Below are 22248 nucleotides of genomic sequence, written 5' to 3' on the forward strand. Positions count from 1 at the left end.
TCCCACCAACTAAGACTCTTCTTTCTGCAACTCAAGACAGAAGCTCCTGTTCTCTTCCTTCTACCTTCCTTGCGAGAGGCAGGCACAGAATGCAAATTGGCTCTTTAAAAGTGGTGATAAAGGTTTTCATCATGCTTGAAATTGGGTGTCATTTATTATTAAATTGCCAATTAACACCTCTGCGTATCTTGTAAAGTCAAGGATCTAGGAGACAGAGAGGTCTTGTGTTTGCAGATGGAGAGAACCCGCACATTAAAACATGCGCAGTCATGATTAAATCAGCCTTAATGAACTTTGCGTCTTCAAATGTGAGGTGGCAGTGCCAGGATTGTCCGGGGTAATGGGAAAGAGGTCTAGCATGACTGGAGAAAGTTAAATTAAAGGATTTATTTATTTATTTACTAAGAAACCAAGTTAGTTAAGATTCTGTACTTTTCGCCAGCTTTCTTTTAGGCCTGAGTTATGTACAGGAATCGAACAATTAAAAAGTTGTCATCTTCTACACTGGAGCCAAAGAAAAGCAAGAAGCAAATATCAGGAAAACTTTTTAGCCCTTGGTCTTGGCAAAAGCTCAATGCTATCTGGGATTATCCGCATCAAACTGGATCCAGCAAAATTTCCCACTCCTTCACCTTATTAACACACCATACTTGATGAGCTTGTTGATCAGAAAGGTTGGCAGTTCGGAGGTTCGAATCCCTAGCGCCACGTAATGGAGTGAGCTCCCATTACTTATCCCGGCTTTTGCCAACCTAGCAGTAATTGGAGCCCTTGGAGCAATACCCAAAGGGCTACCTCACTATTTGGAAATTTTAAATTTATCAGACTTGAACATTCTGATTCTACAAAAAACCGCCCTACTTGGAACAGCTTATATTCTCCGACGTTAACAGTTCCTAGGTCCTTAGTTAGGACTCGAGCTGTTGAGCTACCAACCAGCCCCAAAGGCTGTGAATCTCACCAAAGATTAACCACGCAATAATAATAATGGACGTGGCTTAAGATGGGAACTATTAAGAAAGAAACGGAAGGTTTAATGCTGGCTGCTCAAGAACAAGCGCTACAAACGAATGCCATGAAAGCGAAGATACAAAAATCCACTGACAACCCAAACTGCCGAACTTTGCAATAACAAAGTCGAAACTGTTTCACATTTAATATGTGAATGCAGCAAAATTGCACAAACTGATTGCAAAGCTAGACATGACTGAGTTGCTAAATTAATCCACTGGTCATTATGTAAAAAATATGATTTACCCGTATCCAGAAAGTCATGGGAACATAACGTGGAAAAAGTTATCGAAAATGGGAAGGTGAAGATCTTGTGGGACTTTCAAATACAATCGGATCATCATTTGGAACACAACACGCCAGATATCATGGTTGTGGAGGGCCGAAGTGTACAGTTTATTGATATCGCAAGAACTAGAAAAAATCATGAAATATCGCGACCTGGCCATCGAAACTACACGGCTATGGATGAAGCATATAACAGTGATACCCACTGTCATCAGGGCACTTGGCACCATGTCCAAGAATTTTACAGGATACACCCACAAATAGCAGCTTCCTGCAATAACACCAGTGGAACTGCAAAAAACTGCGCTACTCGGAACATCTTATATTTTAAGAAGATACTTGGTTGATACCTAGGACGCTGGCAGCAAACCGTATCAACCATTAGCACCAGTCACTGGTATTTGTAATGCATGTTCAGTTGGCTGAGTTTCATGTTTAATGAATAAAGTCTAATATAGTAATAATAATAGTAATAGTAATAGAAGAAGAAGTTGGGTTGGCTCACAACGTTGCAGAGTTAGCAATAGCAATAGCAGTTAGACTTATATACCGCTTCATAGGGCTTTCCAGCCCTCTCTAAGTGGTTTACAGAGTCAGCATATTGCCCCCACAGTCTGGGTCCTTTTTTCACCCACCTCGGAAGGATGGAAGGCTGAGTCAACCTTGAGCCGGTGAGATTTGAACCGCTGAACTGCAGATAGCAGTCAGCTGAAGTGGCCTGCAGTACTGCACTCTAACCACTGCGCTACCTCGGCTCTATATAAGTTGATGCCCAGCTCATTCGGAATGCAAGGATATGACTTACAAATGTCTTTGAATCATTCACATAAATATGCATGCATGCCGTTTATAACGGTAGCCTTGATGAGAAGACACAGGATAACGGAGCGCAAGGAACGCTTAAGAGGGTTACATTAACAGAGAATATGAAGAGGCGGTTAGAAATCACAGGGCAAGTGACACCTTATCCTGATAACCCGGCGATAAAAAAAATTGTAGGCTGTGATGTATAGGCAGAGTTGTTGCCACTTGCTAGACCGGTTGAATGCTCTTCCTGGGAATCTTGCAGGCCATCTAGTCCAGCAGTCACCAAATATTGGTCTGCAGAAAAACTATTTACATTTTTTATATTGCTCTAAATCAGGGGTCCTCAAACTACGTGCAATGAAGGTTTGTGCTGCTGCAGAGAGTCTCCCCCTTCAGGCTCTTTTTGTGTGGGTCGGAGAGGGGCAGAAATTCCGACTTGGGGTCTGGTATTGGGCTTTGGGCGAAGGCGAGAGGGAAGCACTGCTGGTGGTGAAGAGCCAGAGGGCCTCGTTCCAGTGGGACTGCATCATGGCCTGGAACTGGCTGACCATCTCAGCCCGCTGAGTCTCCAGGCGCCGGTCCCTGGCCTTGCACTCCCGCAGCTCTTCCCTCTGCTTGGAAAGCCTATGCTCGTAGTCCTCAGTGAGGTGCTTCTGCTGAGCCTCCTTTTCGGTCAGATCCAGTTAGAAATGAGCTGTTTTGCCAACTCTTTCTCCTGGTGGCTGCTTAGCTCCAACAATTGTTCCTGTTGGGGCCCTAAGAAGCCCAGGTAGGCAGGCGAGGAGTGGCTGGGAGGGGAGGGGCAAGTAGAAGCTGGTGAGGCGCCCCTTAACATGAGTGACATTGAGTTGGCCACACCCTCCCAGTCATATGACCACCTAGCCACACCCACGCAGCCAGTCATTGGGGAGATCATATTAGTGGTCCACGGGATTTAAACGTATGAATTTAGTGGCCCCTGAGGTCTGAAAGGTTGGTGACGCCTAATCTAGTCCAACCCCCAGCCCATACGTAGTCCTTGATGTGCAACAAAAATTGAGCTCAAAATTTGTTGCTAAGCAAAAAACATTCGTTAACTGAGTTTTTACAACCTGATATTACAACCTTTCTTGCCACAGTTAAGTGAATCACTTCAGACGTTAAGTTAGTAACATGGTTGTTAAGTGAATCTGGCTTCCCCGGGGACTTCACTGGTCAGAAGGTCGCAAAAGCGGATCGCACGATGCTGCAACCATCATAAATATGAGTCGGTGGCCAGGCGTCTGAATTTTGATCACAAGACCATGGGGATGCCGGAGAAGTCGTGTGAAAAATGGTCATAAGTCACTTTTTCAGTGCCGTTTTCAGAACCTTTACAGACACTAAATGAACTGTTGTAAGTTGAGGACTGCCTGTAGAAGGACGAAGGAAGCCGTGTACTTTGAAAATAAAAGAATTCTAAAGCGGAGGGAATCTTGAAAGAAAGACTCACTGGCGTATAAGTTGATGAATATGCAGTAAGAGAGTATTAGATACAAATAGTAGTTAGTTAGTTCTCTACTAAGAACCATAATTCAGACCGAACCTCTGGTTGTTAAGCAAGACAGTTGTTAAGTGAGTTGTGCCCCATTTAATGACGTGTGCCACCACTGTTAAGATAATTGCTACAACTGTTAAGACAGTCATAAAGTCATTAAGCAAATCCCCCGTTGACTTTGCTTACCAGCTGGGAAAGTTACCAATGGTGACCACAGGACCATTCAACTGTCATAAGTACATGCCAGTTGCCAAGTACCCAAAGTTTGATCACGTGACTATAGGGATGCTGCAACGATTCCCAACTAAGAGTCACTTTCTTGACTTCTGTTCATCTGAGTCCAAAGCAACAGAAGGCCTACGAGCCATATTTGCTTAAACAGCAGGTGCATATTTTCCAACTCAAACGCTTAAAGATACGTCAAAAGGAATACGAGAAAGACAGTTTTTAAAAAACGAACTAGAGTGCCTAAAAGAGAGAGAGGGAGGGAGGGAGGGAGGGAGGGAGGGAGGGAGAGGGAGGGAGGGAGGGAGGGAGGGAGGGAGGGAGGGAGAGAGAGAGAGAGAGAGAGAGAGAGAGAGAGAGAGAGAGAGAGAGAGAGAGAGAGAGAGAGAGAGAGAGAGAGAGAGAGAGAATACACTTACCGACAAAAACACTGAGGGATTTCCCCTTGGCCGTACAAAGGAAATAAGAAGGGGGTATTGCCGTAGCGCCCCAGGCACTGTAGAAATTTTTGAGTGGCCTTCAGCCCATCTATGGTGCAGCAATCGGCCTCCGAGACCATCGCAATGGAATGCAGAATGAAATGCTGCAGGTTGGGCGTTAACTTCTGGGTTTTTAAATAGTCGGCAAACTTGCGATCCTTCTGAGCTGTCTCGGGAAAGGAGAGGAGAAGAGGGGGAGGGGAGAGGGCAGGGAAGAGAAGGGAAGAGAGAAGGGGAAGGAGAGGGGGAGGGCAGGAGAGGAGAGAGGGAGGGAAGGGCAGGGGAGGAGAGGAGAGGGGAAAGGGGAGAGGAGGGGAAAGGAGAGGAGAGGGGAGGAAGAGAAGAGGGGAGGGGAGAGGAGAAGAGGGAAGGGAAGAAAGGGAAAAGAGAAGAGAAAAAAGAGGATTTCAGCATGACCATCTTTATATATGTCAAGAAAACACAAGGTCCTCAGTTACAAGAAGTCCTTTACTTACGACCGACCGATTAGCGACCATTCTGTGTTATCTTATTCCAAGGTTCCCAGATCATCACTTTCAGATCTAGGGCTGGCCAACATGGGCATCATGAACACCAAGGTCCAAATCTGAGCACAGATTTGTCTATAGGTCTCCTCCTATAGGTTCTGACCTATCTGAATGGTCAGAATGTCTCCACACCAGAAACCCAACAATGTTAAACCACCTGGGAACGCCAGCCACCTGGAACTTCCCGAGATGCTCCCATGGAAAATAGGGTCATGAGGTTTTAATACAATAGCAGAGTTGGAAAGGACCTTGGAGGTCTTCTAGTCCAACCCCCAGTCTAGGCAGGAAACCCTACACTGTTTCAGACAAATGGCTATCCAACTTCTTCTTAAAGACTTCCAGTGTTGGGGCATTCACAACTTCTGGAGGCAACTTCTGTTCCACTGATTAATTTAGTTTTAGTTTTCAAAGTGGAATGGGACCTTTCGTCTCCTACCATCGGCCGCCCCTCCTTCTCCCCCAGTGTTCCTCCTCGGGCGATTCTCCTCTGACTTTTCTCCCCAGCTGACACGCCCCCACCCCTTGGCCCTCGGCCATGGCCCATAGCGCCTCTGTCCCACAAGCTTCCGCGCAGCCCATTCACCTCAGAGAGGTTCCATTCATTGAAGAATAAGGAGACAGAGGATTTCCCCATTTGGGGGAAAAGATACCCACCTTGGTATTCATCAGGGCGCTGTTCAAAATCCAGGCAAAAGGTCAGAAATCTCATCAGCATTCGTTTTTCCACCATTGTCAGCTGTTTGTTGTTGAAAATGTCCGCTCTGGAACATGGAACCTGAAACGAGAGTTTCGGAACATCCTCCCTTTACCACATAGGGACACAGTGGCTCAGGGGCTAAGATGCTGAGCTTGTCGATCAGAAGGGTCGGCAGTTCGGCGGTTTGAATCCCTAGTGTCATGTAACAAAGTGAGCTCCTGTTACTTGTCCCAGCTTCTGCCAACCTAGCAGTGCGAAAGCACGTAAAAATGCAAGTAGAAAAAAAAGGAACTACTCCTTTGAGAGTCCCACCTGCCCCAATATTGAATGGCCTTTAAGATTTTCCCTCCTTTTTTATTTTTAATTGTCGTGGTTCTATAATTTTTTAAAAAAATCCAAATTTAATTTGTACTTTCAATGTTAATTTTTTATACATCGCTTTATTTATCGGTTGTATTATATCGTAAGCAGCCCAGGGGCTCTCTTTGAGAGCATTGGGCGGTTTAGAAATAAGAAATAAAAATAAAATAATAAAATAAAATAATAAAATAATAAAATAATAAAATAATAAAATAATAAAATAAAAATAAAATAATAAAATAATAAAATAATAAAATAATAAAATAATAAAATAAATAATAAAATAATAAAATAATAAAATAATAAAATAATAAAATAATAAAATAATAAAATAATAAAATAATAAAATAATAAAATAATAAAATAATAAAATAATAAAATAATAAAATAATAAAATAATAAAATAATAAAATAATAAAATAATAAAATAATAAAATAATAAAATAATAAAATAATAAAATAATAAAATAATAAAATAAAATAATAAAATAAAATAAAATAAAATAATAAAATAAAATAAAATATAAAATACATTCTGAATAGATGGAAGTAAGAGGCAGGGATCAACAGGACCACATTCATTAAAATTGCAATAGCAATGGCACTTAAGAATTATATACCACTTCACAGTGCTTTTACAGTTATCTCTAAGCGGTTTACAGAGTCAACATATTGTTCTCAACAATCTGAGTCCTCATTTTAATGAACTCAGAACAATTAAAGGCTGAGTCTATCCTGAGCCGGTCAGGATCAAACTCTTGGCAGTGGACAAATTTAGCCTGAAATACTGCATTCTAACAAAGGAAGGAAGGAAGGAAGGGAGGAAGGAAGGGAGGGAGGGAGGGAGATACCACTTAGACTTATATACCACTTCACAGTGCTTTTACAGCCCTTTCTAAGTGGTTCACAGAGTCAGCCCATTGCCTCCAACAATCTGGGTCCTCATTTTACCCACCTCGGAGGATGGAAGGCTGAGACAACCTTGAGCTGGTCAGGATCGAACTCTTGGCAGTGGGCAGAGTCAATCTGCAATACTGCACTTTAAACAACAGCGCCACCACAGCTCAGTGAAAAGGAATGCTTTCCAAAGAGCCGTGAGTTCAGTGTTGTAATCTGGCTGATTAGCGTACCTGTTCCACTCTGCCATCCCTCAATGCAAGAATACGGGTGACGTTTTTGAACTCGGCATATCGGCTGACGTTTGACTTGATGAGGAGGTCAATCAGCAATCCTCGGGAATAGAGGAGCTGCAGGAGGGAGAGAGTGAGAAAGAAAAGAGAACATGTATGCAAATTCTCCCAAGAAAACACGACTGCCGTTGAAATAAAACTTTTTTCTTCCTTGTTGTTATTGCTTGCAAGGAACCCGCTAGCAAGAATGCTAGGCATTTTGGTAAATTAAATGTGTCTCTTCTGGCTGAAGAAACGGGAATGCGAAGAGTCTTAAAAATAAATAATGACATTTTGAAAAGCAGCAGCAAATCAGCCCTAGGCAGCTGGAGAAAATAACCTCAAAGGCTGAAGGGACACTAGGTAAAGGTAAATGTTCCCCTTGTATATATGTGCTAGTTGTTCCCGACTCTAGGGAGCAGTGCTCATCTCCGTTTCAAAGCCGAAGAGCCAGTGCTGTCCAAAGATGTCTCCAAGCTTCTTGGATGAGAAGCGAAACATCTTCAAAGGAAAAAAACAAGACCGTTTTCTAGTTGCCTCCTGAAAAAAACACCTTTGGGACAACCATGACCTGGATGACTGAGAATCTCTACAGACTTTTAGCCAACCATATTTTAGCCTATTGTGCAAACGGTGATAACGCTACTTAGCAATGAGGGATGCTGTGTGTGTGAGCCCATGAAAGTGTGCAAACTTGATTAACAGGGGAAAACCCAAATGCATAAATATGTGCTGAATGGACAGAGCTGGGTTCCGTGCAGGAAACATTTTAACACTCACACGCACAAACATGTTTTATTAAAAGTTTCGCTTTGGATAGTAAGATGGGTGGGATATAAATTTTTTGTAAATAAATTAAAAAAAAGTAAAACATTTTTCCAAAGAACTCAAGGAAACTAATAAAAAGTACAAGGAACAAAAAAAGAAGAAAAGAAAGAAGGTAAAGCAGCAGAAAGAAAGAATAAAAAGAAATAAAAGCTTCTGATTTCCTTTGCAGCAAACACAAGTTCAATTACAAAATTATCTCTTACTCTAAAGGTAAAAGTAAAGGTTCCCCTCGCACATATGTGCTACTTGTTCCTGACTCTAGGGGGTGGTGCTCATCTCCGTTTCAAAGCCAAAAACCCAGCGCTGTCCGAAGATGTCTCCGTGGTCATGTGGCCAGCATGGCTCAATGCCAAAGGTGCACAGAATGCTGTTTCCTTCCCACCAAAGGTGATTCTTATTTTTTCTACTTGCATTTTTATGTGCTTTCGAATGGCTAGCTTGGCAGAAGCTGGGACACGTAATGGGAGCTCACTCCATTACACGGCGCTAGGGATTCGAACCGCCAAACTGCTGACTTTTCAGATCGACAAGCTCAGTGACATAGCCACTGAGCCATCGCGTCCCTTGTAAGTAGCCTTCCAACCCCCACAAATATGAAAGCAGGGGAAAATGAGCCACTGAGCCACCGCATCCATCCCAAATATTATTATAATATCCTAGTGGGATATTTTTCCACAAAGGAATATTATCCCACTAGGAAAAAACCTGGAAAGACACTTAGAATTCAAAGAAGCTAGAGGTGGTCCTTGACTTACGACCACAACTTCCAAAATTAACAGTTGTTGTGAGTTTTGCCCCGTTTTATGACTTTTCTTGCCTCAGTGGTTAAGGGAACCATTGCAGTTGTTAAGCGAGTAACATGGCTGTTAAGTGAATCAGGCTTCCCCATGGACTTTGTTTCTCAGAAGATTGCCAATAGGGGGTTGCATGACCCCGGGGACCATCGTAAATGTGAGACCATTGCCAAGCCTCTGAGTTTTGATCATGTGACCAGTTGCGAAAAATGACTGTAAGTCGCTTTTTTCAATGATGTAGCTTTAAACAGTGCGCGTTCCATGCGTCTTCGGCATTGAGTCATGCCGGCCACATGACCACGGAGACATCTTCGGACAGTGCTGGTTTTGGAATAGTGATGAGCACCACCCCCTAGAGTTGGGAACGACTAGCACATATGTGCGAGGGGAAGCTTTACCTTTATATATTCTACATATCCTTTCCATCTTCCTTGTTTTGCGTGTGTTTGGACTCCGGGCTGAACGGCTGCCTTTATTTCTTCCATATCCCAGCAAACATGCAAGGGTTACAAGTTGAAACCATAAAACTTAAATCTCCTAAATACCTTTGCTCACTTTGTGTAAGCTCCAAATTTATTATACATTCTTGGAAGGAATGTAAAAAAAAAAAAACGTCGCACAAGATAGATGACCTCACTTCGAAAAGGCAATGCTCCACTGGAGAATGTTAAGTTACAACATGCCATCATTCTCAAAAGTCGTCGGAATCACAAGGAAATGACTTTGCAAGGAGAGAGAGGGGGGGGGAGGGAGGGAGAGAGAGAGGGAGAGAGGGAGAGAGAGAGAGAGACAGAGAGAGAGACAGAGAGAGAGAGAGACAGAGAGACAGAGAGATGCAGAGGAATTCGCTCTCCAAATCCAAGCCTTGTGCCTTGTCCAGATCTTGGGCAGAAGAACATGGATGGCAAAACAGACCAAAAACAGGACCATGGAGAGCTCTGGGAAAACAGTTTGCTTTGATGGGAGGTTAAATCAAAGCAACCCATGACGAGTTTTTGCACTTATGGCTGTTGCAGCATCCCCATGGTCAGACAATCAAAATTCAGGTGCTTGGCAGCAGACTCATATTTACGACGGTTCCAGTGTCCCTGCGGTCATGGGGTCCCCTTTTGAGACTTTCTGATGAGCAAAGTCAACGGGGATGCCAGATTCACTTAATAACTTAACAACTGAATATAGCTCGTCCGCCTGGAACCCACACTGTATATCGGCCATTAATACGATTGAGCAGGTACAGAGGTATTTCACAAGAAGAGGAGTCTTCCACTCCTCTGCTCACAAGAGAATCCCTTACGCCACCAGCCTTGAAATTTTGGGCTTCGACAACCTGGAACTGTGTCGCCTGTGGTTCGATCTAAGCATAGTATACAAAATTGTCTGCCACAACGTCCTACCTGTCAACAACTTCTTTAGCTTCAACCACAATAATACACGGGCAAACCATCGATACAAACTCAAGGTAAACCGCTTCAAACTCGATTGCAGAAAATCCGACTTCAGCAACAGAGTTGTCAACGCCTGGAATGCTCCACCTGACTCCGTTGTTACATCCTCAAACCCTCACAGATACAACCTCAAACTGTCTACTGTGGACCTCACCCCATTCGTAAAAGATCCGTATAAGTGTACCAGCGTGTCTACTGACCGTCTTACTGTCCCCATTTATCTGTTTTTTCCTCCTTTGTTTCGGCTCATGTTTATGTGGCTCAGTGGCTAAGACGCTGAGCTTGTCGATCAGTAAGGTCAGCAGTTCAAATCCCTAGCGCCACATAATGGAGTGAGCTCCCGTTACCTGTCACAGTTTCTGCCAACCTAGCACGTAAAAAATGCAAGTAGAAAAATAGGAACCACCTTTGGTGGGAAGGTAACAGTGTTCCATGTCCCTTCGGTGTTGAGTCATGCCAGCCACATGACCATGGAGACGTCTTCGGACAGCGCTGGCTCTTCGGCTTTGAAATGGAGATGAGCCCCTTAACCCCTTAAGAGTCGGGAACGACTAGCACATACATGCAAAGGGAATCTTTACCTATATTTGTTATCTTGTACATGTTTGACAAACAAACAAACAAATAAATAAACTGCAACGATTCACTTAGTACCTGGGGTAAGATCGTAAAATAGGACAAAACTAACTTAAGAAATGCCTTGATAATGTTACACAATGTGTAGTGTCATGATGAGTAATAATTGAATATGAATATTGAGTGGTACCCATGAAAGGAAGATTAGAAATCCTTTTGGATTATATATAAAGGTTAATTTTAAAAAAAGAACTAAATTAGATACAATTAAAGCTTTGATTATTAGGGGGGAAATGTTATGATACAGGATATAGTTAAATAAAGGATAAGGATAACAACATATATATAGATATGGGTATAACATAAGTAAATTGGATGTAAATTGTAAACAATGATTTGGAAAGGAGGATTAGATTGTTATTAAATATTATGGATGTTTAGCTGGAAAGGACATAAGGACTCAGTGTTAATGGAGGATTTTAGAAAGAGTAAATGAAAGGCCAGTAAGTGGTTATGTATTAAATCTTGGTACATTTTATGATGAAGGTCGTTTAAACAATTATAGTCAAATGAAAATGGAGATATGATGATAGTAACATGTATAAATATCTGAGTTAAAATACTTGAGTTAATATGAATTATGTTTGTTGACTGTGGAAGAGATGCACGAATGTCTTTTTGTAACCAACTGATGCACTTTCTACAGCATGTAAAGAAGGATGTGTTGTGTTTGTTTTGAAAATAAAAAATAAAAAAAATTATTTAAAAAAAACAAATGCCTTGCTTAGCAACAGAAAACTGGGACTCCTTTGTAGTTCGTAAGTCGAGAACTATCAGGATGATTAATAAATAAAAGTGACTTTTTTTAGAAAAACAAACAATCAAACAGAAAAATAGAGTTAAGTCCCTTACCTTAGATATTAAATCAATATTAAACCGCCTGCCTTCTTTTACAATTTGGGGATAGGTGATTTTCCTTGGTTCAGCTGCAGCTTCAGGGACTGGCTCAGATTTATGGTCTCCGGTCTCCAATGCTGCTGAATCAGGCATGATGCTGTCAGCGGACTTCCCTTCCAGAGAAGTCCTTCCTGTGTCCTCTTCGTCACTGGTACCTTGTGGATCACTTCCTGCATCACTCGGAGGGCGGATCTCTTCGCTTTTGGCCCCACCGTCTGAAGACGAGCCTCCGTTCTCGACCTCGGTGACCGCAGAGGTTTCCTCGGAATCTTTAGTAAAGGCGGAAGTGGCTGAGGCAGATGGTCTTGGCAGCGCACCGGCTTCTTCAACATCTTCGTCTGAGTCCTGGCTGGGTTTGTGGGTTGGTTTTCCACCAAAGAGAGAAAGAAAAATCAGTTCTCCAACAACCCTGATTTGCAATGTTCCACTGCAAAGGAGGTATTCACTTACCTTCCCTACCAATTCACAAATGTGAGGGTGTGCATATTCAGCCACTTCCATGCATGCACTCAGCCATCCGCGCATGTGCTTTTGGCCAAAACAGGGACTAAATGAGATGCCATAGAGTTGGGGCGGATGGATGGGGCCACCCACAATTTCCGCTACCGGTTTGGGCAAACCGATCCGAACCAGTAGAATACCACCTCTAGTCCAGTGTAGGTAGAAGCTTCCCCCAACTTCAATGCAATAAGAACTTTGGAGATTCTCAACCATCCAGGTCAGTTGTCCCAAGGATGTTTTTTTTCCCAAAAGGAGAATAGAATGGAATGGAATAGGAAATAATAGAACAGGAAATAATAGAAAGAGAGAGAAAGAGAAATAGAGCTGGAAGGGACCTTGGAGGTCTTCTAGTCCAGCCCCCTGCTCAAGCAGGAGAACCTATATGATTTCAAATAAATGACTTTCCAGTTTCTTCTTTAAAAACCCCCACTGATGGAGCACCCACGATTTCTGGAGGCAAGCTGTTCCACTGGTTAATTATTCTCATTGTTAGGAAGTTTCTCCTTACTTCCACATTGTTTCTCCCTTTGATTAGTTTCCAACCATTGTTTCTTGTCTTGCCCTCCGGTGCTTTATAGGATAATCTGACCCCCGTCCCCTCCCCTTCTTTGTGGCAGCCTCTCAAATACTGGAACACTGCTGTCATGTCACCCCTAATTCTTCTTTTCTTTAGATTAGCCAAACCCAGATCCTGCAACCGTTCTTTGTATGCTGAAGTCACCAGGCCTTTGATCATCTCAGTTGCTCTTCTCTGAACTTCTTCCAAGTTTTCCAAATCTCTGAACTAGACTTTCTTAAGTTTTTTTTCTCCCTTGGAAACATTTCGCTTCTCATCCAAGAAGTGAACTTCTTCAGAACTGAAATAGCTTCTTGCATGAGAAGCAAAATGTTTTCCAGGGGTTAAAAAAAAGCAAAAAAAACCCAAGAATGGTAAGTTGCCTTTTGGAAAAAGCACCTTTGGGACAAGAAGAGTTCTGCCTTTCCGCTTTGATCAACTTTCTTTCTTTTTTCTTTTTAAAGATTTTTATTAACAAATATGTAAAATGCACACACACAAAATTTAGACGTACACCACATTTACACAATACGATACGAACAGGAACTTCCTGTTCTTTCTAATAGCAATTACGTATCAATCGATACCGCTCACCTTATATTATTTCCCCTTCTCTTGTATTTCATTTGAATTTCACCATTCTTAACCCTCTTATTTTACTCATAATTATTATTTTTTGAGTTTTGTTATATTCCTTCACTGATTCTTGTTTCTTTCCTCCATCCACCTATACCATTTATCCCATATCTGGTAGAATTCTGATTCTTCTTTTCCCTGCATTTCTTTAGTTAGTTTGTCCATTTCGGCACAGTCCATAACCTTTCTTATTATTTCATCTTCGCTTGGAATTAATTTGTTTTTCCATTTCTGGGCAAAGGCAATCCTTGGCGCCGTAACTATATGTAGTATTAAATACTGGATTTCTTTTTTGCATTTCGCAGACATTATTCCTAATAAAAAAAACCTTCAGGCTTCCATTCTATTTTAACCCCTGTCATTGCCTCCAGCCAATTTTTGATCCTTTTCACTGGAGTTATAATCATCTCAATATGGAAGCCTGGATGCTATTAAGAAACCACATCCTAAACAGTGGCAAAAGCTGCAGTAGATGAAGGATGATACCAAGGAGATAGAGGCATTTTATACCTGAATTGGGCCAGGATAGTTATTCTTCTCCCACCTCGTGTGTGTGTGTGTGTGTGTGTGTGTGTGTGTGTGTGTGTGTGTAGGCATAGCACAGGTAGTCCTTGACTTACAACCATTCATTTAGTGACCGTTGAAGTTACAACTTCACTGAAAAAAAGTAACCAACCTATGACCATTGTTCACAATTATGATCGTTACAGCATCTCCATGGTCCAGACGCTGGTTCATATTTATGATGGTTGCAGCATCCCGGGGTCATATGATCCCCTTTTACGACCTTCTGACAGGCAAAGCCAATGGGGAAGCCAGATTCACTTAACAACCGTGCCCCTAACTGAACGACTGCAGCGATTCACTTAAGAACAGTGGCCAGAAAGGTCGTAAAGAACGAGGCAAAATTCTCCGAACAAAGATCTCACTTAGCAACCAACATTTTGGGATTCACTGTCGTCGTACGTTGAGGACTACGTGCAGTTGAGTTCTTGCGGGGCTCCCATGGGGGGAAATGCAGTCCATTTTGTCTGCAAAGAAGTGACAATCGCTCCCTGCCAGCCTCCAACTAAGTCGAAACTTCCATCTAATATTCCCGCAAACAATGAATTAAAAAGCAACTCGCTCCCTTGAATCTGGAATACGAAATCTGAAATTTATAATCACCACCCTGGATATTTTTTTTCACCCAAGGACATAATTTTCAAACAGAATAGATGCGGCAATAAAAGCGGAAGCAGGGGGGGGGGTGTGTTCACATTTAAATCTTTGTACAGGTCTGGGGTGGGTGGGTGGGAAATCTCCCAACCCCCCTCGCTCCTTTTTCGGCCATGCTATCTCACAATAAGGGACACATCTGCAGCACCAATTGTGGTGTAAATTCTGAACATTATCTAGTCTCATTCATTAATTAATGGTCCCAACAAAAGAATCTCTCAAAGCCAATGTGTCTTATTAATGCTTTGCCACAGTCACCCTTCCGATAGGTCAAAAGAAAAACTGCCAACCAGCTGGTTAATTTATGCGGCACAGGTGTTCGCTATTTATTTTTCACTCGTTTTCCTTTTTTTGGAAAAAAAAAAAACCATTCTTTTTCTCTATCCCACTTGTTGCAGGGATGGTATTCTCTCCCTTTGATGGATGCGTTTTATTTGGTGGCCGTGGGTTCAGCTTTGTACGTTTCTATTACCGCTGCTCCCCAGCTGTTTTATTCTTTCAAAATAAATGTTTAATGGCAACTTCATAGGAGTTCAGGCAAGTTAAGAAGCAAAGGAGCTGAAGCACGTCAACCGTGTCGAATCAACTCTTCCTGGAGCATAAATTAGATGCAGGGGTTTTGGTTTGGTTTCAAACAGCTTTTCTTTTTTAAATGGGCTCCATTTAAAAAATACATTTAAAGTAAAGAGTTGGTGCAGATGTAATAACCCAGTGTTTCTCAACCTTGGCCACTTGAAGATGTCCGGACTTCAACTCCCAGAAATCCCCAGCCAGCGAATGCTGGCTGGGGAATTCTGGGAGTTGAAGTCCAGACATCTTCAAGTGGCTAAGGTTGAGAAACACTTCAATAATCAATCCAGAGCTATAAAAACAGTCTAGAACAGAGGTGTCAAACTCGATTTAATTGAGAGCCACATCAAGGATGTGCTTGACCTAGTCTCAGGCCTGCAAGTCATATTCCTTTTAGGATCTTTGGCCTGCCACACACTCTATTCTTTTACTAGGCTGTTTCATTAGTAGGGTAATTGGGAGGGGAAATGTCAGCCTCTGTTTCTCTACTTGCTTTCGGCTGCCATTGAAATGGGGAGGGGGAGGGATGGTATTTGGGAAGGGAAGGTTTAAGTACAGGAGAGATTGTGAAAAGGGAGTTTTGTTCTCACCATCTACTGCCCATGCTGGAGATAGTGGATGGGCCCGCCAAGGCCAACTGTCCTCCATACCAACCACAGGTGGGTTCCTACCAGTTCGCACCTATTCGGTAGAACCGGTTTGTCAAATCTACCGAACCGGTTAGAAGAGGTTCCACCAGTGGACCCGGAAAGCAGGCCACACCTACAGAAGAGGGTCCAAACTTTTTTGAAACCCACCACTGGTCCTTGGATATGATTATTCTACACTATCATGCTCGTATTTATAAAACTCAGTGCCTCTGTGAAAGGTAAGGATGACTACTGAGTTTGTGGTGCAATCAGAACATTGCGTGTGTTGAAGTTGTTTTAACGCAAACCAAAGATGCCTTTTAAAAAACACGTTTACATCATATTCTTATGCATGCCAGTGCTGTGTGGGAGGTAATTTAAGGTGGTTCTGACAAGTGTCGTCGGCGTCTTCATATCCGGTCACAGGGGCGGCAAGCCACTCCCATCCGGTCACATGGGCAGTAAGCCACTCCCACAAAGGAGGCCGCACCCACAGAGTAGGTTCAAACAATTTTTGAAACCCACCACTGATACCAACCTGACGATGTTTTTTGAAGATGGACCTCACATGACACCTGAGGGATTTGCAGATTGGACTAAGGATGGGGTTACCAGGGGGAGGGGGTTGGGTGACAATTTGATATCTATGATTACGCACGCTTTTGCCTCAGATCTTGCTTTGCTTAGCTGCTATCTTTTCATAACCAGTAAAAGTACTCTTAATTCTGCGAAATGGAGTTGAGTGGTTTCTTTCTTGGTTGCTGAGGGAGGCTGGCTTGACAGGGAAGAGTAAGGAGTAGAACTGTCGAATGTGTTGTTGTCAAAATAAAACATTCCTTTCTAGAAGCCCGAGGTCATCCTTTGCCTCCGCACCTCTGCACCTGACTGGAACTAGATGGGTGGAAATGCCAGTGTGGCAGAGGAAGATTGGACCATGTGATGGACTTGTGGGTGTGGGGACAAGATCATGAACTTTCAACTGGGTGGGAACCCCAGGAAGCTTTCAGATTCGGGTTTCCCACAGATGTGCCAACATGTCTCTCTTATTAAATTGGAACTTTGAGGAAAGCTCTGCCTTGGATTCTGATTTAATTCTGGATGATATTTGGAACGGTGACACCTAGGAGGGTGGGTTGTTTGGGATGGTATAAAAACAGGACGTAGTAGAACATGCAAACATATCTATTAAATGAAATGCATACCATCTTATACTCACCTAACGTAGCAGAAATATTCTACATTCTGGATGGTTTGATCTTCCTTATTAAGAGGAACTGCTTCCTCATTTTCAAGAATTAGGTCTTGCCAAGCCGTACTTTCCTCACACGGATCAGCCTGTTCCTTGTAATAGCAGGAACAAACAAAATAAAACTTAGATTAGAAAACACAGGGCGGGGGGGAGGGGGGGAGCCGAACAGCACTGCAATGTCTTTTTGTTGCCCTTGTTTCATTTCAACTTTTAAAATGGCAGGAATGGCGCACCAGCCCCTTGCTCTCTTCCAGATTCTGTTGCTCCAGCGCGCTCTAGTTTCTGTGGTGCCGAAAAGGTTAACCATCGCTGGTACATAAGATCAAGCTGTTAGAGGCTTCTAGAGTTCCAAGGGTTTTTTGTTTTTTTTTTAAAAAAAGCAAGTTGAATCTTTTTAAAACTTCTGCAAAGTACAGCGTTACAGAATGCAGACAGCAAATATACCTATAGATCAGTGTTTTTCAACCTTTTTGTGCAAAGGCACACTTTTTTCATGAAAAAAATCACGAGGCACACCACCATTAGAAAATGTTAAAAAAAATTAACTCTGTGCCTATATTGATTATATATAAAGTAATTTTCCCACGGCACACCTTACACTATGTCACGGCACACTAGTGTGCCGCAGCACAGTGGTTAAAAAACACTGCTATAGATAACTCTGACTGGCTCATGAGTCCTACAACTCAAGAAGACAATTATTATATGGATGAAGACTTTTTTTTTTTTAAGAACCATTTTAAAAAAAGAAGAAGGTTAAAGGCTATGTAGGGCACGATAGTATCATTGGAATTTTCAATCATTTTCTTCATTTTTGGAATAAAAAAAAACACCTAAATTACAGTAGGGTTAAGAATTCCCCCCTCTCCCCTGCAGGATCCAATCTGGGTCGGTCACTGGGACCCGAGGTTTAGACTTTTCGGACTTGTGTTGAAGCAGTTCTGCAGGGAACTCCTCTCTAGCTCTCTGGTAACCAACCCAAGATTGGATCCCCCAACATTATCCTGGGACACGTAATTTCGCCTTCGTTCATAACTTTTTTCCCCTTCCAATATCACACTGCAAACCAGTGGTTGTTTGGTGTGTTTTTTTGTGTTTTTTTTCAAAAACCACTGTTTTGCAGTATGATGTTGGAAGAGTTCTGGAAATGGGCAGAAAAAAGACCTTAGTCTTGCCTAATGATTACAGGTTGCCAAATTTATCCTTACATGTTGTTTTCACATGGGTGGAATCGATCAACTGGTCCCTTCTTGGTGGAATTTAATCTAGGCAGAAATATTAAAATAGAAATAGCAATAGCACTCAGACTTATATACTGCTTCACAGGGCTTTACAGCCCTCTCTAAGCGGTTTACAGAGTCAGCATATTGCCCCCAACAATTTGGGTCCTCATTTTACCCACTTCCAAAGGATGGAAGACTGAGTCAATCTTGAGCCGGTCAGGATTAAACTGCTGGCAGTGGGCAGAGTTAACTATAGCCATTAGTACTTAGACTTATATACCGCTTCACAGTGATTTCCAACCTTCTCTAAGTGGTGGACAGAGTCACCCTCTTTCCCCCAACAATCTGGGTCCTCATTTTACCCATCTCAGAAGGATGGAAGGCTGAGTCAACCTCGAGCCAGGTGAGAATCAAACTGCCAAACTGCTGGCAGCTGGCAGTCAACAGAAATAGCCTGCAGTACTGCACTCACACCACTGGGCTATTTCGTCTTAAAATTAAAATAATTTAAAATTAGGAAATGGGAACAGAACATGTTTCCTTATCTCCCCACCTTTGTAAGAATTTTCAATTCTGGTTCCTAAAAAAAGAAAAGAAAGGAAAACAGGCCTGGAAGATTTACATTTAAATTAAAACTAATGCTTCAACAAAAACAATAGAATTTGAGATAAAACAATAAAGCTGCTCCTTACTTGGTTTTCTTTTATCCAGGACAATAATCCCGAGAAGCTAAAACTTGCCCAATTTCCTCCATAATAATTTCTCCTGTGGCAGCAGAGGGGAGAAGGGAAGAAGAGGGAGAAGAAGAAAAAAGGTCAGCAATTTCCTTTATTGCAAGAATTCTGTTATCGTGTTTCCCCGAAAATAAGACAGGGTCTTAATTTTCTTTTGAAACCCCCCCCCCCGAAATAACCACTAGGCCTTATTATTTTTGAGGTGCAGGAGGCAGCGAGCGTGGTCACCTCATGGATGCTGCTGTGTTGCAATATCTTTGGGGAGGGCTTATTTTCGGGGGAGGGCTTATTTTAGTGCGTGAACTCAAAAGTCTGATTGGTCTTATTGTCCGGGGAAGTCTTATTTTCTTTCTCAGAAAGTCAAGGACACCTTGCCCTGCACCTGAAGGGGCGTGACTGGGGGGATAGTGCCTGATTGGACCATGGGATGGACATGTGGGTGCTGAGCAGGGACTTGGACTTTCATTTGGGTGGGGAAAACCTGGAAGCTTTCAGATTCGGGTTTTCCCAGATGTGCCAATATGACATCTCTAATAAAATGGGAGTTTGAGGAAACTCAAAGCCTCGGAGTCTTTATTCATTGGAATAAAGTCTTTAATCGTTGGAATAAAGTCTTTATTCATTGGAACCCTGACAACATAGGGCTGTCAAATTTTCCAAAAGTGGATATTCCAATTCTTGAGCACTCAGGATCGTAGATCATACATCTTCGTTTTTCGGCTTCTGTGTCATCGTCCTGACCCATTCCAGAGCTCATCAAGGCTTTGGATGGGTCAGGCTAGCTGCTAATCGCAATTCAGCAATAGATCTCCACTGAGCCCCTGGTCTCGGAGCCAAAGGAGACCTTCATAAATGTCGGGATTTTATAAAAGTCTCATGGATAGACATGCAAGAGCAGAATTTGCAGGGGGAAAGCCTAGTTTTTGCCGTGAACGCCAGCCAGTTAGGAAAGCTGCCTCTTTCAATACAGTCGTCGCCCTGGGGGGCATGGGGGGGATGAATCAAAGGCAAGGTCTGGGAAGAAGCGGCGGCGGCTGATGCCTGGTGATTTCTCCAGAGAGCTGCTTGCACGCATCTTCCTCTATTTGATCTCTTTCTGGAGGGAGAAGGAAGGGGAAACAGAGGAGGTCCGGCTGTCATCCGAGTGAGTTCTCCCTTAACTAGCAAACTTTCTCCTGCATCCCCGTTAAAAGCAAAGATGTACAAAGTCATCGGCATCAAAGCTTAAGACGTTCCAATCAGCCGTCTTGAATGAAGCGGTTATTATAGTGTTAGTTTTGCTTGTTGTCAACCATCTAACCTGGAGGCAGTGGTGAAATTCAATTTTTTTACTACCGGTTCTGTGGGTGTGGTTTATTAGGTGTGGCTTGGCTTGGCTGGTGTTGCAGGGGAAGGATACTGCAAAATCTCCATTCCACTCAGGGGCCAGCCAGAGGTGGCATTTGCCAGTTCTCCAAACTACTCAAAATTTCTGCTACCAGTTCTCTGAACTACTCATAATTTCCACTACCGGTTCTCCGAACTACTCATAATTTCCGCTACTAGTTCTCTGAACTACTCAAAATTTCCGCTACCGGTTCTACCGAACCTGTCAGAACCTGCTGGATTTCACCCCTGCCCGGAGGTATCAAATTCAATTTCACGCAGTCTCCCCCCATGCCCCGTTTCAGCTGGTAAAGTGTTGCAGGAGGCCGTTCAAGCTGAAAATGGGGCAGAGGGGGCTGAGTGCGGCCTCCTTGTGCCCCATTTGACCGGCAGATGGGTGTCCGTCCCATCTCACCACCACCACCAGCCTCCCCCCACCAGCCCATGGAGAACTACAACGCTGATCCGGCCCGCGAAGAAATACAGTTTGACACCCCTGAATTAAAGGACATGTTTCCTTCCAGCTTGAGTTTCTGATTCCTCATAGCACATTCCTTCAAAATATCTCCCAGCGTGATCAGGGCTTTGATAGAAAGGAGATAGAGATGAGATTTTTTTTTAAAAAAAAAGAAAAAGGATTTCAATACCCTTAAAAGATATTGTAATGGTATGACTTTATTGACCATTTGGCTCCCAATTCAAATTCTTGGTCGGAGATAATTCCAAGACCTAAAAGATAACGACTTTCTGCCAAGCCATGTCAGGCAAATCCATCCACATTTATTTAGTAAACAATGATGAAACACTCATGGCTTAGCATAATATGAGAAATCAGCCACTAATTCCAATCATTCATTGTAATGTCGTACTTCAATAGGGACAAGATATATTAAAACCAAAGAAAAGTTTCTCCTTCCACAATGACTAAGTTAAGTTTTGCTCTTAAGCCTTGCCAATAATACTTCCATGACAGCTTTACCAAGGTCTCTGAAATGCTTGAGCTTTTGATCAATTAATTGGAAATCAATTGAAAAATGATGCTTTACTGACAAAAAACTGTTGAAGAATGAATGAACCAAATTGATTGCTAGGTACCCTGTTTCCCCAGAAATAAGCCTAATCAGACTTTTGAGTGCATGTGCTAAAATAAGCCCTCCCCGAAAATATTGCAACACAGCAGCAGCTATGAGGTGACCACAATCACCGCCTCCTGCCCCTCAAAAATAATAAGACCTCCCCCAAAATAAGGCCAGGTGCTTATTTTGGGGGTCAAAAGAAAATAAGACCCTGTCTTATCCTGTTTCCCTGAAAATAAGCCCTCTCGGATAATAAGCCCAATCGGGCTTTTGAGCGCATGCGCTAAAATAAGCCCTCCCCTAAAATATTTAAATGCATGTTCAGCCGGTCCCCGTCATTTCCTGGAGGAGGGTGTAGGGGGGAACATGCCCCATACGTCCCACATGCACCTGCCATCCACACGGAATGGCTTCGTGGAGTCCACTCCCGGAAACCCTAGCTCCCGCGACCCTTTAGTGGCGGACGCAAAAAGAGCACCAGGCCCAGTGACACTAGGACTGGCAAGAATGTGCCAGAAACAGAGACAGCCCTCTCTGGATCAGCTGATCCACAGGGCGCAGTTAAAGGGCCTCCTGCACCTTAAAAATAATAAGACCTCCCCCAAAATAAGGCCAAGTGCTTATTTTGGGGGGGGTCAAAAGAAAATAAGACCGATGTTTTCCCGAAAATATTGTGTTCCCTGAAAATAAGACCCTGTCTTATTTTCAGGGAACACAGTATTTTCGGGAAAACGTGGTAGAAGATGGGGAAGTTAAGGAAATAAATTGCTCTCCTGTTCCCTTCCCCCCCCCCACTGCCATGGGGGGGGGGA

The 22248-nt window shown here is 42.9% G+C and overlaps 1 protein-coding gene across 1 annotated transcript in view; it reads right to left on the reverse strand.

Annotated features, from left to right (window-relative positions):
* CHM (CHM Rab escort protein) overlaps positions 1-22248 on the reverse strand; it is a 75394-nt gene that overhangs the window by 37394 nt on the left and 15752 nt on the right. Inside the window, exons 3-8 of the mRNA XM_032228159.1 lie at positions 18954-19026; positions 17006-17130; positions 11635-12028; positions 7041-7157; positions 5508-5628; positions 4267-4492 (exon numbers count right to left, since the gene is read on the reverse strand). Of these exons, the coding sequence (XP_032084050.1) occupies positions 4267-4492; positions 5508-5628; positions 7041-7157; positions 11635-12028; positions 17006-17130; positions 18954-19026 (1056 nt within the window). The remainder of the gene's footprint in view (positions 1-4266; positions 4493-5507; positions 5629-7040; positions 7158-11634; positions 12029-17005; positions 17131-18953; positions 19027-22248) is intronic.

Source organism: Thamnophis elegans, chromosome 12 (genome assembly GCF_009769535.1).
Source record: "Thamnophis elegans isolate rThaEle1 chromosome 12, rThaEle1.pri, whole genome shotgun sequence".
Lineage (NCBI taxonomy): Eukaryota > Metazoa > Chordata > Lepidosauria > Squamata > Colubridae > Thamnophis > Thamnophis elegans.